Below are 15,666 nucleotides of genomic sequence, written 5' to 3'. Positions count from 1 at the left end.
TTTTAAAATAGTACTTCCCTTTCGTTTCTCCTACATCCTTTGCTGTGTGCAACAGGCTCCCAGAAAGAATGAGGCCACCAGAGCTGAACTTTCAGTACAACAGTATTAGTGGCATTTACACGTGTTTTCTTTTCCTTTCTTTTGCCTTAACAGTTGCAAACATCCTACTAACAGTGAAGGGGTCACATTTCAGAGGCTGACTGTTTAACATATACTCAGGTTCCCTTTATGTTTTTAATCTTTGCTAAACATTCCCCTATAAACAGGCATCCTATTACAGCGGTATTAACGATGAAAAGTGCAGACTGCTTGTGCCAAGGGCCAAAATACCAAACTTAGGATTTGGTTTGTAAGCATAGGAATCTCACTGGCAAAACTGCAAATCAAACAAAGGGCAGAGAATTCACTGGGGTTTTTTTTGTTAAACACTCAATAGTAACAGATGCGCAGGCATAAAAATTCGTACGTTGTTTTGGACTGCAACTCTACTTCACGTTCTATCCAAACTTTATACCTACACGAGATTTTCTTGTCCTCAGAAAAGTTACTGCTACATGTGCAGGCTTATTGGTTAAAAGACAGCTGTCTGTGCAGTACGTGGGTAACTCTCCACCAGGTAACAGAAGGTACCATATCAGCAGTTCACTCACAAATGCATTTGAAATGCTAGATCCAAATTAAAACTGAGTATCAAAGCCTTTCATATTACATCTTAAGTGAAGAAATGGTTTCTCAGAAACACAAGGATGAAATCTTCAAAATTCAAGAAACTCATCAAGGAAAATACTTCGCTCAGGCTTCCCCAAGAGGCATTATCACAGAGAGCTCTTTATCAGGTACATAGCTCTCCAACAAAACTAGCAGACTTCAAAATATTCCAGAAAAGCCATTTGCAGCTTAGCACCTATCTCAAATTGAAGCACTCCTAGTTACAGCTCCTTGATGAAAACCCACAGTGTCAAAGGAAAGAAAACAATTCAGTTAAAAACCAAAGCCAGCTGCAATATACCTTTCCAACAAAGCAAGCAACAACAACATACAAAAATCCATTCTTCTGAAGCCAATCAGACAAATGTGAACAGTAAAAGAAGGACTGGCCAGTAAAGACAAAGGACAATACCAGATGTATCAAAGGAGCTGGTTCGGCCAGAGGTTAACAATCCAGGTTAAGCAGCAGAGTTTTCCCACTGATTTCCATCAGAGCAAGCAAAGTAATTGATTCAGAGTGCACTTAAAACTTCTGCCTCCTGTAAAGTAATCCTTTGCTCTGCATACAAGAACTACCATGGCATTCAGCAGAAAATGATACACTAAAGAAATGATGATGCTAGGTTCACAGAAAAAGTAAACACAGCCTCCCAGTATGTGAGGGACAAACAACTTAAAACTTTCCTTTGAACAAAATATATTATTTACCTGTACATTATACCAATGTACAGGTAAGTACCACAGTTTAAGTACTTCCACTTATTTAGGGAAATGTCATCATAATTTCATAGACAATTTGATCAAGTTCAAAAGAATATGCTAGGGAGGGGTATAAGAAATCCAAAGAAGAACACAAAAATAGTGTATTTTCAACGTTTTTTTCTTAATAGATTGAACCAGTTAACTGAGAACCAGAATCTAATCCTTCAACAAACCTGTTCAAAGATGGACATTTCATAAATAGGTTTCCAGTTTTGCTTTTGTAAATGAAGATCATTATTTCAGCACACGCGCAAGATACAGTGAACACATTTGGATATTCACGAAATCTCCTTACTCACATCTGTGATCAGATGGTACAAGACTATCAACAAATCGCAATATTCAGAAGATGTAGGCAGTCATACTTACTATTATGGCAAATACTTGTTAGTAGCTTAAACACTAACAAGAATATTTTTTTTCCACTCCTGCAAGTAATTCCCTCTAATTCCAACAAGAATCTGGAGCCAAGATTGCTTACCTGTGGACATAATGCAACTGATGCACAGAATCAATAGCTATCACCATTTCAGCCAAATAAAAACGGGCCATATCTTCAGGTAATCTGTCCTCAAACTTGCTGAGCAATGTAAGCAGGTCTCCTCCAACATAATAATCCATAACCAGGTACTTTGGAGTGGGAATGACAAGAAAACAAAGGGAAGAAACAATGTATTGAGTGAATTTGAGATTAGAACCTAACTGATGCATAAGAATTAATTTATTGCAAAAGTTACCATGAGCTTTACAAATTCCTAGATGCTTGGATGTTCCAAAAATTGTAGCTGTTTTAGTCTCATTTAAATATTTTACCTACTTGGGTATTTTTTCTTACTTATGTGTATCCATATACAGTAAATCTCATGACAAAACATTAGCTTCATCCAATGTCCCTCTATCAAATGCAGTTGTTATACTCAAATACTCAAGTCTTCAATACTTCACAAAATACTACTGTACAAGAGCGTCATCCTTCCAGGTGAAAAAAACCTCACAGATTTAAGGACATTAAATTATAGTAATTATTACAAGTTCAACACGGTCATTTAATCCTAGATTACAGAATAATTTAAGTTGGATGAGTTCTGTTGATATCATCTAGTCTGACTCCACGTGCTCAAGGAGGATGAGCTACACCAGGCTGACCAGGACCGCAGCAGCCAGCTGCATTTTGAGTACCTCTACAGATGGAGACTCCCTGAGCAGTCTGTTTCAGTAGTTGACCACCCTCAAAGCAGAAAAACATTTTCTTGTAGTCAGATAAAATTCCACACGTTTAAGTTAGTGTTCATTGTCTCTTGTTCTGTCATTGGGTGCTAGTGAAAAAAGTCTGTCTCCCTGGCCATCAATCTCCTGCCATCATGAATTTATACATATCGATGAGAGATTCACCTAAGATTTTATTTCTCTAGGCTGAAGAGTCTGAAGCTCTCAGACTCTTCTTACACGGAAGATGCTCCAGTCCTTTTGTCATCTTTCAGGTCTTGTACTGGACTTGCTCCAGTAGCTCCGTCTTTCCCTTGTACTGGGGGGAACCCACAGCTAGACCAGTAATTCAGATGCAGCCTAACCAGTGCTGCGCAGAAAGGAAGGATCTCCGCTGACCTGCTGTCAACACTTCTCCTAATGCACCTGAAGATACCTTTTTTTTTCCTGCAAGGGTGCACTGCTGGCTCATGGTCAGCTTGTTATCCACCAGGACCTCAGGGCCCTTTTCCACAAAGCTGCTTTCCAGCCAGCTGACACTCAACATGTACTGGTGCCTGAGGTTATCCCTCTCCAGATGCAGCACAATGCATTTCCCTTTGTGGAACTTCATCAGCCTTCTCTGCATCCAGTTCTCCAGTCTCTGAATGACAGCACAATCACTGAGCATATGAACCACATCTCCTAGATTTTTATTGTCTGCTAACTTGCTGAGGGTGCATGCCATCCCATTAATGAAGATGCTGGCTCCAGTACAGAGCACTGGGGTAAGCCACCAGAGATCAGCCTCCAAACTGACTTTGAGTCACAGATCAGAACTCTCTGGACCCTGTAGTCAATCCAATTTTCAATCCACCCATACTGCCAACTTAACTCATATTTTGTCAGCTTGTCTACAAAGATGTTAGGTGAGAGAAGGTCGAAGGCATTCCTAAAGTCAAGCTAAACAATATCCACTTCCCAACAATATATGCTGCTCAACTGTTTTTGTTTTTTTTTTGGGGGGGGGGGACACTTCTATTATATCCTATTTTTTTTTAATAAAAGGTAGGTAGAGAAGTATTAGTACACTTACACTAAAATGATGAGAAATGACATTACTGATGTTTTCTCCAAAAGGTTACAAGACTTGCTTCTACTAGCAGACTACTGAAAAATAGAAGCTGCTCTGCACTTAGCGAAAATAGGGAAAGTGGAGTGACTGCCACAAATTCTATTTGGCTGCTGATGAATATATACTATTTACGCTGTAACACTGTTGATAGTAAGATCAAAACTACATAAAATATGAGATCGCATTTGTTGCCCACATTAAAGCATGGAAGTGGTTGGTAAGTTTTTAAGGCAATACTTCGATTCATAAATGCAGAGCCCTATTTCTTCATAAACTACCCCAAAACCCACATATCTCCAAGCATCTGAGCTGAGAGAACAGAAAGCTATAAATATTGCAATTCTACGATGATTCTGTGAATAGTGCTTCTTCTATTGCACACAACTACAAAAAAGATTATGTTTGTATTAGATTTTTAAGAAAACATTAAAAGTTACTACTGATGCAGATTCAAAAGCACAAAGTATTACAGCCTAAATTAGTAAAATCCACCAATGCGTTGTTGTTTACCTTTTGAGTCATAATATTACCAGAACTGTAATACCACAATCAAAACGTAATTTTACACGGAAAAATTTCACAGAAAATCAGTACATTTTCTCATACTATCTTCTTTTTTGCAAGTCTTTCAAAATACTTGAAAGCATAGTAACAGTCACTATTAAGAGATGCTTAAATCTACAGCTACATCTTCCAATTCTTATTTAAGATGACTTAGCAGCATTCATCCAAGCAAGAATGCTTGCTTTATGATATGTAAGTAGTTTTAAGTCTTCAAAAAAGCAGATTATTATTTCAAAAATGGGGCTATTCCATATTTTAACTGTAAAGCAGTAATTGGTAATATTTACCATGTAAAAACAAGTCAAATAGAATGTTTAAGTCAGTAAACACTTTCATTTTTATTAATTTCGTTAAACTATTCCATTAAGTCCAATCACAGATGCTCATAAGGTTTGGATGGTCCAGAATACACAATTAGTAAGCTATGTTTGTCTCTCAAACCACAACTAAGAATCTGTATTTCTGTTCATACATTCATAAAAGCAATACTCACTAAATAGTTTTCATCCTGGAACGCATAATGTAATGTTGTGATCCACTGGTTATCTCCATTCACTAACACATCTCTCTCTTCTCGAAAACACGCTGTCTGAAGGGGAGAAAAATAATTATTATAGGCACGTAAGTAAAATACACGAAGAACCACATTTTGCAAGTTGGCTATTTTTTAACACTGCACATGGAAAAAATAATTCTCACTGTTATAATATCGTTTATTATACTGTTTGAACACACCAAAATCTGTGTAAAATTATGTATCAGAAAAGCCCTCTTTATTCAAATGTGAAGTTATACTTCTACACTGCTAAGTGATGGAAGGGGAGAAAAAGCTGCTGCTTAATCAGTGTATGATTAAATAGAAAGATCAATAAGGATCAATAAAGGCAATACAACTTCAATAGGACAGAAGAACTAGAACATGGAGACTTCTGTCATTGTCTCATCATGCTATCAGTCTCTTCCCCTGATACACTGGAAAGAATCAAAGGTGGCAAAAGGTGCCTTCATGCCAAATGGAACAGATGAAGCACAAGAAAGACACAGAGCTCTTGGAATGGGTCCAGAGGAGGGTCACCAAGATGATCAAAGGGCTGGAGCACCCCTCCTGCAAAGAAAAGTTGAGGGAACCAGGCTTGTTCAGCTTGGAGAAGAGAAGGCTCTGGGAAGGCCTCATTGTGGCCTTCCAGTACTTGAAGGGAGCATATAAACAGCAGGGGGAAAGACTGGTTACATGGATTGATAGTGATAGGACAAGGCGGAATGGTTTTAAACTAAGACAGGGTAGATTTAGGTATTAGGAAGAAGTTTTTCACTCAGAGGGTGGTGACGCACCAGAACAGGCTGCCCAGAGAGGCTGTGGATGCCCCATACCTGGAGGCATTCAAGGCCAGGCTGGATGTGGCTCTGGGCAGCCTGGTCTAGTGGTTGGCAACCCTGTCCAACGCAGGCGGGTTGAAACTAGATGATCATTACGGTCCTTTTCAACCCAGGCCATTCTATGATTCTATGAACAGAGAGAAATACTAAGGACCACCTCAGAGAAGAACACAGCCTCATAAGAAACGGAGGAAGATAAAATGCAAAGAGAAACAATTCTGAAAGCAGCAAGGCATTTAATTCAATGGAAATCTTGCAACTTGCCCTGAGAAGTCAATAAAATACCTCAGCAAAAAGAACTTTACAGAATGACAAACACGACCAAAAACAAACTACAGCAAAGAAAGATAATAAACTATTTTTGAAGGGACTGAGTTTTAAAATGAATATCACAAGAAAATGCAAGGAAAGATAACATACAATTTTGCTTAGAAAAAAATGTCTAAAAGATACTGTAAAAGAGAATAATAATTGTACAGGCTCCATTTCAAAGGCAGATGGAGAGGCAGAGAAAAATACAGACCATAACCTCTTCCAGCACACTCTTCTACTTCACAAAGATGGTTCATCAATTTGAACCATGCTCTCTCCCTTACATCCTACCAGAAAGCTAAATTTAAGGGAAAAAAAATCAAGTTTATTCTTCATACTTCTCCCATTTCATTTCTACAAACAAAAGCCATATCCCAGACCTCTGCCATGATTATTGATGGCCGTGAGATCTGGAGAGTGAAGAACAAACAGTGGAAACAGCATTTTAGATTGAGCTACACAGAATACATTCAGTATGAACTAGATTCCTCCTCCAATCAAACAAGCTGTAACAGGTCTCATTTTGGTGAATACAGTGAGTATGAATAGGGAAAAGAAATATGCTATGTTTTAATCATAGCACAATGCATGAGGTAAAGCACTGAAATTTGGTTAATTACTTCAAACAAATATTGCCAAAGGTTATTAAACAAAAAGTGGACTTAAGGGTGGGGAGGAGAAAAAGAGGATGACCTTTAGAAGGGAGAGCGGCTGCTCATGCTCCCGCTACATTTTTTCCTTTCTTGTTTGTAAACTCTTGGGATATTTCAGAAAGAGATAACACAAACTCTTCGCAAGGATGACATGCAGTTTCTCTCCTTGTTGTTGCACAACTCAGAGGTTATACAATTCCAGTTGTTTTTGCCATGATTTAACAGGAGACTGTGCATTCCTCATGCACTCTAGACACCAACCTCTGGGCAGAGTGCCTAGAGCTAACAGCAACAGCCATTATCACAGTAGATCAGTTGAGACAGCGTAACAGCTGAGTAGTTTAAGTAAGTGGTTCCTGGACTTTGTGTTAATTCTTGGCCAAAAAAGATGGAAGCAGCGGTTCCTGTAATTACTGTAATTGTTCAATTACATAAATTTGTGTTTTTTGTGCCTTTACACTGTTTCCAAATCAAAGAAAATTCTAGAGTAGCTGTAACTGCATCAGTATAAAAGTGGTTTATACATCAACACAACTCTGTTTGCACAAGGACATACAGTTATTTAACATAACTAATAAATGAACCTATTCCTAAAATGGAGGTTTGCATTTGTGGCCTCCCTCTCTAGCTCGCTGAAGAGTCAGGTGGCTGAGGACTTCCATCACAACTCCCAGAGCACTGGACAAAGCAACGCCTTCTCATGGATGAAAGGAAAAGACGCATAACAAACTCTACTCCTTCTTCTGTGGACTCAATATGCGTCTCTGGGGTCTGACTTCTTTGGGAACGTTAATTACTTTGGCCTTACTGAAACTCTGTAAGTGGGGGCAAGACTGAACCTTTTTATCTCAGCACTACATGTAATTTTCCTTGAGCACAGTCCTGTTCAACTGCTGACAGAGACTTCAGAGATCATCTGGTCAGACTCCCTGACACAGTCAACTCAGTGTTCTGCACATACATCATCATGTTATCGTGGCCTTCAACCAGCAAAGGATTCAGGGCTCTCAGCTATTTGCTGCGGGTGTCTTAGCAGCTCAGAGTTAGCACCTCCAGAAGCAGCGCTGACTGCTTCCATGCTGCATAATGCACGTCCTGATCTCTCCTGAGCCTCAGCTGGCACCGGTGTGGCACAAATACACTCATGGTAACAGGTCCGAGAATGCAACAGGAAGTCACTGCAAACATTCAGGCTGTCCTTGTATCAGTAACATCTAGTTCTGCACCACATCTCCGAGTTGTCAACACGAGCGAGCATTTGGAAAATAGCTCTTTATAAAACAAAACAGTGACCTCATACCTCATTTAACTTCCTTGTAATGAAGTTTTTGCATACAATTACCCTCAAGAGTTTGCAGGGAATACCTTAATCTGGAATTCACAAGCCTCTTAGTACATACTCCCTTTGTGTTTTCACAAATGAATCTCACTTCCCATAAAGACAATACAGGCATAGACAAACAACTTAACTCTGCCATTTACACATACACCTATCTACATGCTTATATTCTTGAACTGTGTATTTTTCCCATGTGTTTCTCTGTTATTGCACCACATTGCTAACAGGGCCAAAATGAGTCATTACTGTTCCAGAAGTAACAACAGCGGTGCATTCATCAGCATTATGAGTGACAGGTTATAGCTGCTGCAGATCGTGCCTTGTAATGCATTTTCCCTCCAGATGGTTCTCTTCCCTCTGCATAACCATGGATTACAAATACATGGAAAAACAGAGCTGTAGTTCTTTTTAGGCTAACGGTTCAGACTTTCAGAAATTAATCTTGACCCAAGGGAAAAGTATTTTTAATACCTTTCACAGAGAAAATCTTGCAAACCTATTTATAACTTTACTTTAATGGAAAGAATTGGCAATTAAACCAACCCTAAAAGTGGACATCTGAAAATAGAGTGGAACTTGATTTCTGGTCTTTTATTTTTCACTAAAATAAAATCTACAATAATGATGTTTGTCTTAGAGAAATTCCTCTTTATATCAGGATTATTCAGTATCTGAATAATTCCTGAATAAAGATGAAACCCATTATGTATGTCTAACAGAAGTCTGCATATGCCATCTATACCTCTTCATGTAACAACATTTTCATTAAAAGATACAGGATCTGATGTGCATCAGAAACTGGCTTTAATTCATCTGCGTAATTTCTCTTTTTTTATTTCAAGCGCGATGGTTTCCCATTGATGTTGAAGCAACATTTTTGCTTTTACCAAATTTTGAGTCTGTTTTTTTAAGCAGTTTATTTTCAGTTTGCAAGGATGAAGGATTTCAATGCAATTTAGAGTTAAATATATGTTCTATTTAAAACAAATACGCCCATCTTCAGTTGCAGACTGCATTTTTTTTAGAATTTTTTTTCCCTTTAAGTTACTTTCCCTAAAAATTCAGGGAAAGGTAATGAGGGTGGAGTCATAAAATAAAAGTAGGAAACCAAGGCAAAGCAATGCTAGTGGAAGAGTATTTTAAGAACACAGAATGGACTTAAGCTATAGAAGGAAATTTTCATCACAAAGTTTTGTAAACTGACATTTTTATGAAACGTTCTCAAATTAATTTGAAACTTACATGTATCTAATTTTTCTATCTAAAAATTGGACTTCACATCAGGAGTTAGAGCTTAGCAATTTCATTATATCACAAAAATATACCTGCTAAAGACTACTAAAATGCATGCATTATAACATTGCTTGCATAGTAGGTAATTCTTGGGCAATACATAAAAGGTGTACCATATTCAGCCCCACCTAAAATCAAGACATGGTACCATCAAGACTTGTTATAAACTGCTTTAAACTTATTTTAATATTAATCTTCATACTGGCACTAAGTACTGAAGCACCTCCTTAATCTGTATATATACAGTTTTCTAGAGGATAAAGTAGCAATAATTCAGAACAGTAAGAGGGTACATAACTATTATAAAGAACATTTACGTAATCTTACTTCAGCTCTCTTCAGCATCTCCCACTTATTAAGTATCTTCATGGCAAAAACTTTATCTGCATTCTTCAGTTTTACTACTGCAACCTGGAAAAGATAGATCTAAGATGAGCTAAAACATTCAAGACATTGTTTTTTATTTTACAAAATCTTGAGGATTCTGTGTGATTGTTTTTTTCTTCAGTGTTTCTTACACTTAACTTCATTATCCATGCATAGTACCATACCATCACTATCCAGAAAGAGTAACATCACAACAGTACAGGATATTTATTCTGGAAAAGACCCAAGTCTATTTCAAGCTTCCATTATGTATCACACTTCCATTAAACATCATTCTTTCCAAGTGACTGTAGATGAACAATAGTATTTCTCATTATCACACTTTTTGCTCTATCATCTGCATGAAGTTACCAAGGACAATTGATGTTCTTCCTGATTCCAGTATTACAAAGTAATCAAATTACAGACCCACCTAGAAAAGACAACAATCTAGTAGTCAGTTCGTAAAACCAAGAAACAATATACTTAAGGTTTTTGACACAAATTACGACTGCAGATACGCTACAATTTCCACTCATTTAAAAAAATGCACTAGGCTTTCTCTGAAGAGATGGTAAGGTATTCCTTCACATTTTTCTACCTTAAGTTCAGTGAACCCTTTTATGACATCTCTCGTCAGTGATACAGAAACACTGAAATTCACATTTCCCAGAAAAGCAAGATTTAGGAAATACAAGCCCTGCTCCCCTTTGTTGTCTGTTAAACACTATATACCACAGGCATGTGTTATATTAACAAAATCAACTGACCTAGTCTTTTTCTACGAAATGTACAGCTTGAGCTGATTATACTAAAAGCTAAGAGGGAATGTTTTTAAGAAAGGGTAAGGGAAGAAATTTACATGAACACGTTTTCACTGTCAGGATTCCCCAGGTAGGGAAAGCTATACATCTTAACCCAACCGGCCATCAATCTTTCACACACTCAGAGCTGCCAATCAAAGTGAGACTGAACCAATCTACTACCACCCTAATTGTAGAAAAGCTCCACCAGCAATACATTTTACCAGCCATTCTCCCACTACCTCATTCTGTCTACTCCCTTTCAAATAAACCCTAAGGCTTAAGGAAATAAGTTCATTTCTGTGTGCACTTGGTTACAAACCAGCATGCTATCACCCAGACCATCACCTTCACCCTGCAGGTCAGTGACAAAAAAAATACTAAGGTTGACTCCAACATTCCTTCTGCCTCTTTCATAATCAGTAAACTAGCTCTGTGCAAAAACAGTGAGAACAGGAAGTACATAAAAATATCACACAAACATCTCTCCACCACCTTCAAATGTGTCATCAGCTGTAGCAGCTTCATACATAGAGCAAAAGTACACGTTGCAGGATTGCAATACTCAGATGTCTAACTTAAGCATATCTAAATGCGAACCTCCTGCTTAGCTAGATTCATAGACAAAGCAGCTGTCACCTCCCATATGTGCAGCAATGCATTATCAGCCCTGCTGCTGACACCGCTGCCTTGGGGGCTGGAGGCTAGGAAAAAAAAGAAGAAAGGTACTAGATCTATCTACATGTTTAAGCAAAATTTTTAGAGGCTACTGCAAGCATAAAAACCGAGGCTAATGTCCAGACCTGGAATCCCTCCAAGGTACTTTGAAATTTGAAACACAAACGTAGATTGTTAGACTATAATCTCATGTTATTTCATAAATCACATCCATACTGAGCATCATAGTTTTGGAGGAAAAGATGAATCCACTGTGGTGATACATACATAAACTGCTACGCAAGTCTGAAACTTGAGTCTTTTTTTTTTTAAGCTTTACCAGCTAGGAATCTGTCAAGCCATATCTGCATTGGCTTTTAATGAGAAATGGCAGGAAAAGAAAGCCTTGATGTTGCAACTAGTCCGCATTTAAATTATATCTTATCTTGGATGACACAGATGCCCTCTGCAGAGTGCACTCTACAATATGAAGCTACTGTGTAATTCTGCCTTAAGCATCTTAAAGGATTTTGCCATTGTTGTGGAGAAAAATAAAGATGTTGGTGCAAGAGTTGACAAGATTGCTGCTGCTTGCAGTGGAAGTATTTTTACCGCCAGCACCATCGTCATTGTAGGACAGAAAGGAAGAGGATTAGGCAGAACACAGGGATTTTTATTCCAACTTTAGGGTTCTTTCATGGCAGGCTCAGTGAAAGGTTTTTTGTGTGCTTGTTCTGGATTTCCCCCCCAGAACTATGTTCTTCAATCTCCAAATTACATATGCTCACTGCACAACCATCTAGAACTGCAGTGCCCTACACAGCACTCACGTGGACACAACCAAAGGAGTCACAGTGCTGCCTTAGGTTAACAGCTGGAGGATAGGGTTTCATAACAGTTGAGGATTTGGTACCCTAGCACGTCTACCAGTACTGTGTAGAGGCTAAAGAACAAAAAATGGGCTCGTGTTTCCCAGCTGTGTTTACAATCAGAGGCAGCCTTTTAGTTCATGAAATTCATTAATGTTATTCCCTATCAGTAGCCACTATGCACACACAAGACCAGATCAAAAACATCATGACTCCTCCACAATCACAACACCTCTTTGCAGGTGTCTCAGTGCTTTACTGGAAGTCTAAAACGCTTATCTCAGGATTTGACTGTGAAACAACAACCTGACACCTCAAAGAACAGTTTGACGCAGTTTCTGACTGTAACAAAAAATTCTGGAAGCTGATTACAGATGCCACAGTGTTTACATACACACACTATACGCTCTTTGTATAAATGCGCAAAGACTGAGCGCTGTTTTGATATTCTCCCTTCCCCAATGAAGCTGTCAAGACAGAAGAAGAGCCATTCCTAAGTAGTTGTCCTGAAGTGCCTTCCTACAGGAATTTACTCAAATTGGACACCAGATTTTTTTTGTGGTGGAGGTTTTGTTTGCTTGCTTTTTTTTTTAGTTTACATTTTCCTGTGAGCAGCTCAGCAAAAATTATTGGTATGTGCTGATGTAAACATTTTGGTTTAGTCTCTCTTTCTTTCCTCATTCTTCCAACAGTTTTCTGTACTTCCCACAAACAGCAGCACTGTCTGGTACACTGCCAGTCACATCTGCTGCCACAAAAAGCAATGATCTCAAAAATAAAATAATTATTCATAATAATAAAGGACAGAAGCTACTGCTAAGAGACACCAGTAAGAAGTGCTGCCTACTGGAATCAACAGTGGTCCTGTACTTTCCCTAGCAGACTCCTTCAGTTCCCAAGTACGAACTCTTTTCATTTAGAGTTGTCCATTAAAGTTTTTCAAAACACATGCGGAAAGCAAGCACAATGAGAACACCTGATGTCCACATCAGGAAGACATCTATTTTCTAATGGCAACACTCTTTTACTCAAAATCTTTAGAAAGTAAATGTATACATGGAGAGGGAAAGCTGACATCAGGAATTTGACAAAAAGAAAGCATTCTCAGAATGACAGCGAGCAGGCTAAGGACTTCAGGGAAAAAGAAAACCAGAAACCTCTTACAGCTGTAAGCTATCTTTAAGCTACTTGTCTACATCAAATTTGCATAAACAAAAAGGGAAATATTTATTGAGTAAGCAAATTAAAGAAATTGAGCAGTGTAAAATCTGAGTAAGTCTGAGACTTGCTACCTGGAGTAGCTTTGGTCTCTTTCACAGTCGGCTGTAAAGAAAGTATCTTTTTCCAGATTTCTTCATCTGTCTCAGCAAACTGCTATCATCTACTGCATCAAGAAAGTATTTCACACTTAAATATTAACCTAGTGTTTAGTGGCTGGGAAAGTAGTAATATTTGTCTGTCCTTTTTTAAATTGCTGTTAATTTCACACAGAGCTCATTTTCTTAGACAAATGTCTAAGTAAGACTTGAAATTTGTTTTTAAGCTGGTCAGGATACTTAAAATATATCAGTACAAATATTTAAGTCCTGCTTTAAGAACATGTAAGAACAAATGTTTTCATTGAGAGAATTCAGGTTTTCCCCTTACTGAAGATCTTCACAGTTAAGTACTAATGCTGACTTTCTCAGGTAGGGCCTTACAAAGAAACACTGTTCCTAGAACTACTACATTATGCACACTGCCCCCAGAAAAAGATGGTGAAAGTTAAGCTCTCACTATTTGTGGTATGATTCACTGCAAAGAAGCTTCTTAAGAAAGCACTACAGGATTTTTTTGTGGTTTAGCTGCTGTGCAGTTTGATGCTGACTCAGCAGACAAAAATGACTTCCTTCAAAAACGAGATACAAGGCAGGTTTCACACATGCTTCTTCTGACACGAAAGTACTTACACCAGAGATTTTTCTTGCATCTTATGTGATTTGTACGTGAACTAAACTGCAACTGCTATGGCAGTACTAAGAAAAGTCACCGTTTCATGCAGAAACATTTGTCTCAAAATGGCAAATTCAGCATTTTCTTTGTGGCAAAGGTTAAGATTGAAGACCAATTATCCACAAATGGATAATATTCACAGGATGGTCTTTAGTCTTCTCTATAGAGAATCATTAGTCCAGACAGAGCAAAAACAACAAGTGATGAAGTAAATCCTATCCTTTTGTTGTTGTTTTCACATCTGCCCAACGATGACATCTACAGAGATATCAGAGTATGTAGTGATATACATTACAGTAAAAAAAAAATCCTCGTTCCTTAAAAACTATAGAAATTTGATTTTCCATAATCACAGACTAGCAAAGCCAAATCTTCACATTAAGCTATCCACAAGCAAACCTTAAACCAACTCTTCCTCATCTACCATGGTGCCTTCAGAGATGCTCTCAAACCATTCAGAATGTCACAGTTGGAAAAACATTTCCAGAATCTTTTCCTTGTACTCTGGATTTCAGCTCTCAGATTTTATGAGACAGATACAAGTATGTTCTGCAGAAACTTCACATGCTAACCCCATTCTAGCACATTTGGCTGCAAAAAATTCAAGCTACTGTTATATATAACATTGTTCTTTTGAACTAAACAGTGCCTTGCATGAAGAAAGCACGCATACTTAGTATCAAGAAGCAGAGGCTGAAACATAAGATTTATTCATTCAGGTTTCCTCAGCCTGTATATTCTTATACCCCCAGCGTCCATAAAGTCTAGCAATGAACAGCCTTGTTGGACAACTTAAAGTAGGAGATTGTATAATTAGAAGCAGCTAACACTTTTTATAGTTCATAGTAATAGCTGACAACTGAAAACTGACAGTAAATTCCTCAAAAGAAATGCAGGAAAACAGACTTCTCTGTGTTTGTAGAACATCAGTATCAATATCTGTTTACTTAAGTTCTTGAAAAATGCCTTCAGACAATTTACTCATTAGGATAATTAGAAAAGACTAGATCTTTATACTGTCAGTAACTTGGTGGTGTCCATCTGCTGACTAGAAAGAACTAGAGTCGAGCAAATAGTTTATCATCAGACAGTTGAAACACAGTCCTTCAACTCACGCGTACGTGTCTCCTCTCAAAATTAAGAGACTTAAACTATAAAGAGCTGTCAGAGAATGTATAAATCCAAGTATACTTGCATCATTAGGTTGACCTGTATCATCCATTATGCCCACATAATGTAATATTTGCACATCAATATATGGGCTGTCAACTGTCTCTCTTCAGTGCCGCAGTTCTGCAAGAGCACATTCAAATCCTTCCTTCAGCTTATTTCACATACATACCTCACCAAAGGCTCCTCGACCAATCACCTTCAGGATTTCAAAGTCTTCTTTATGTAGTCGCATCTGTTTCACTTTAGATGTAAATGGTTTGGCTGAAACAAAAGGAAAATATCTATCATTAAAAGCCAACAACAAAAAACAATGTAACAGTAGCATAAAATAGGTGTAATTAGAGTCCAGAAAGTAAGAGACTGCTTTACTTAGATATCTGTATACTATAATGTAATATTGCAAAGTATAAAGCTAGAAATAATACCAGTAAAAACTAAGTCAACTTTCTGCTGTGAGAGAAACTTTAAACACTGGAAA

The 15,666-nt window shown here is 37.9% G+C and overlaps 1 protein-coding gene across 8 annotated transcripts in view; it reads right to left on the bottom strand.

Moving 5' to 3' along the window:
* The window catches only part of CDC42BPA (CDC42 binding protein kinase alpha), a 166,129-nt gene that overhangs the window by 105,134 nt on the left and 45,329 nt on the right, over positions 1-15,666 (bottom strand). For all 8 annotated transcript variants that reach the window (XM_021389503.1, XM_021389504.1, XM_021389508.1 and 5 more), the window contains 4 exons: positions 15,358-15,449; positions 9,656-9,739; positions 4,848-4,943; positions 1,952-2,100 (listed from right to left, as the gene is read on the bottom strand). In XM_021389503.1, the coding sequence (XP_021245178.1) occupies positions 1,952-2,100; positions 4,848-4,943; positions 9,656-9,739; positions 15,358-15,449 (421 nt within the window). The remainder of the gene's footprint in view (positions 1-1,951; positions 2,101-4,847; positions 4,944-9,655; positions 9,740-15,357; positions 15,450-15,666) is intronic.

Source organism: Numida meleagris, chromosome 3 (assembly GCF_002078875.1).
Source record: "Numida meleagris isolate 19003 breed g44 Domestic line chromosome 3, NumMel1.0, whole genome shotgun sequence".
NCBI classification, from domain to species: domain Eukaryota; kingdom Metazoa; phylum Chordata; class Aves; order Galliformes; family Numididae; genus Numida; species Numida meleagris.
This window is presented reverse-complemented; position numbering and strand designations above follow the sequence as displayed.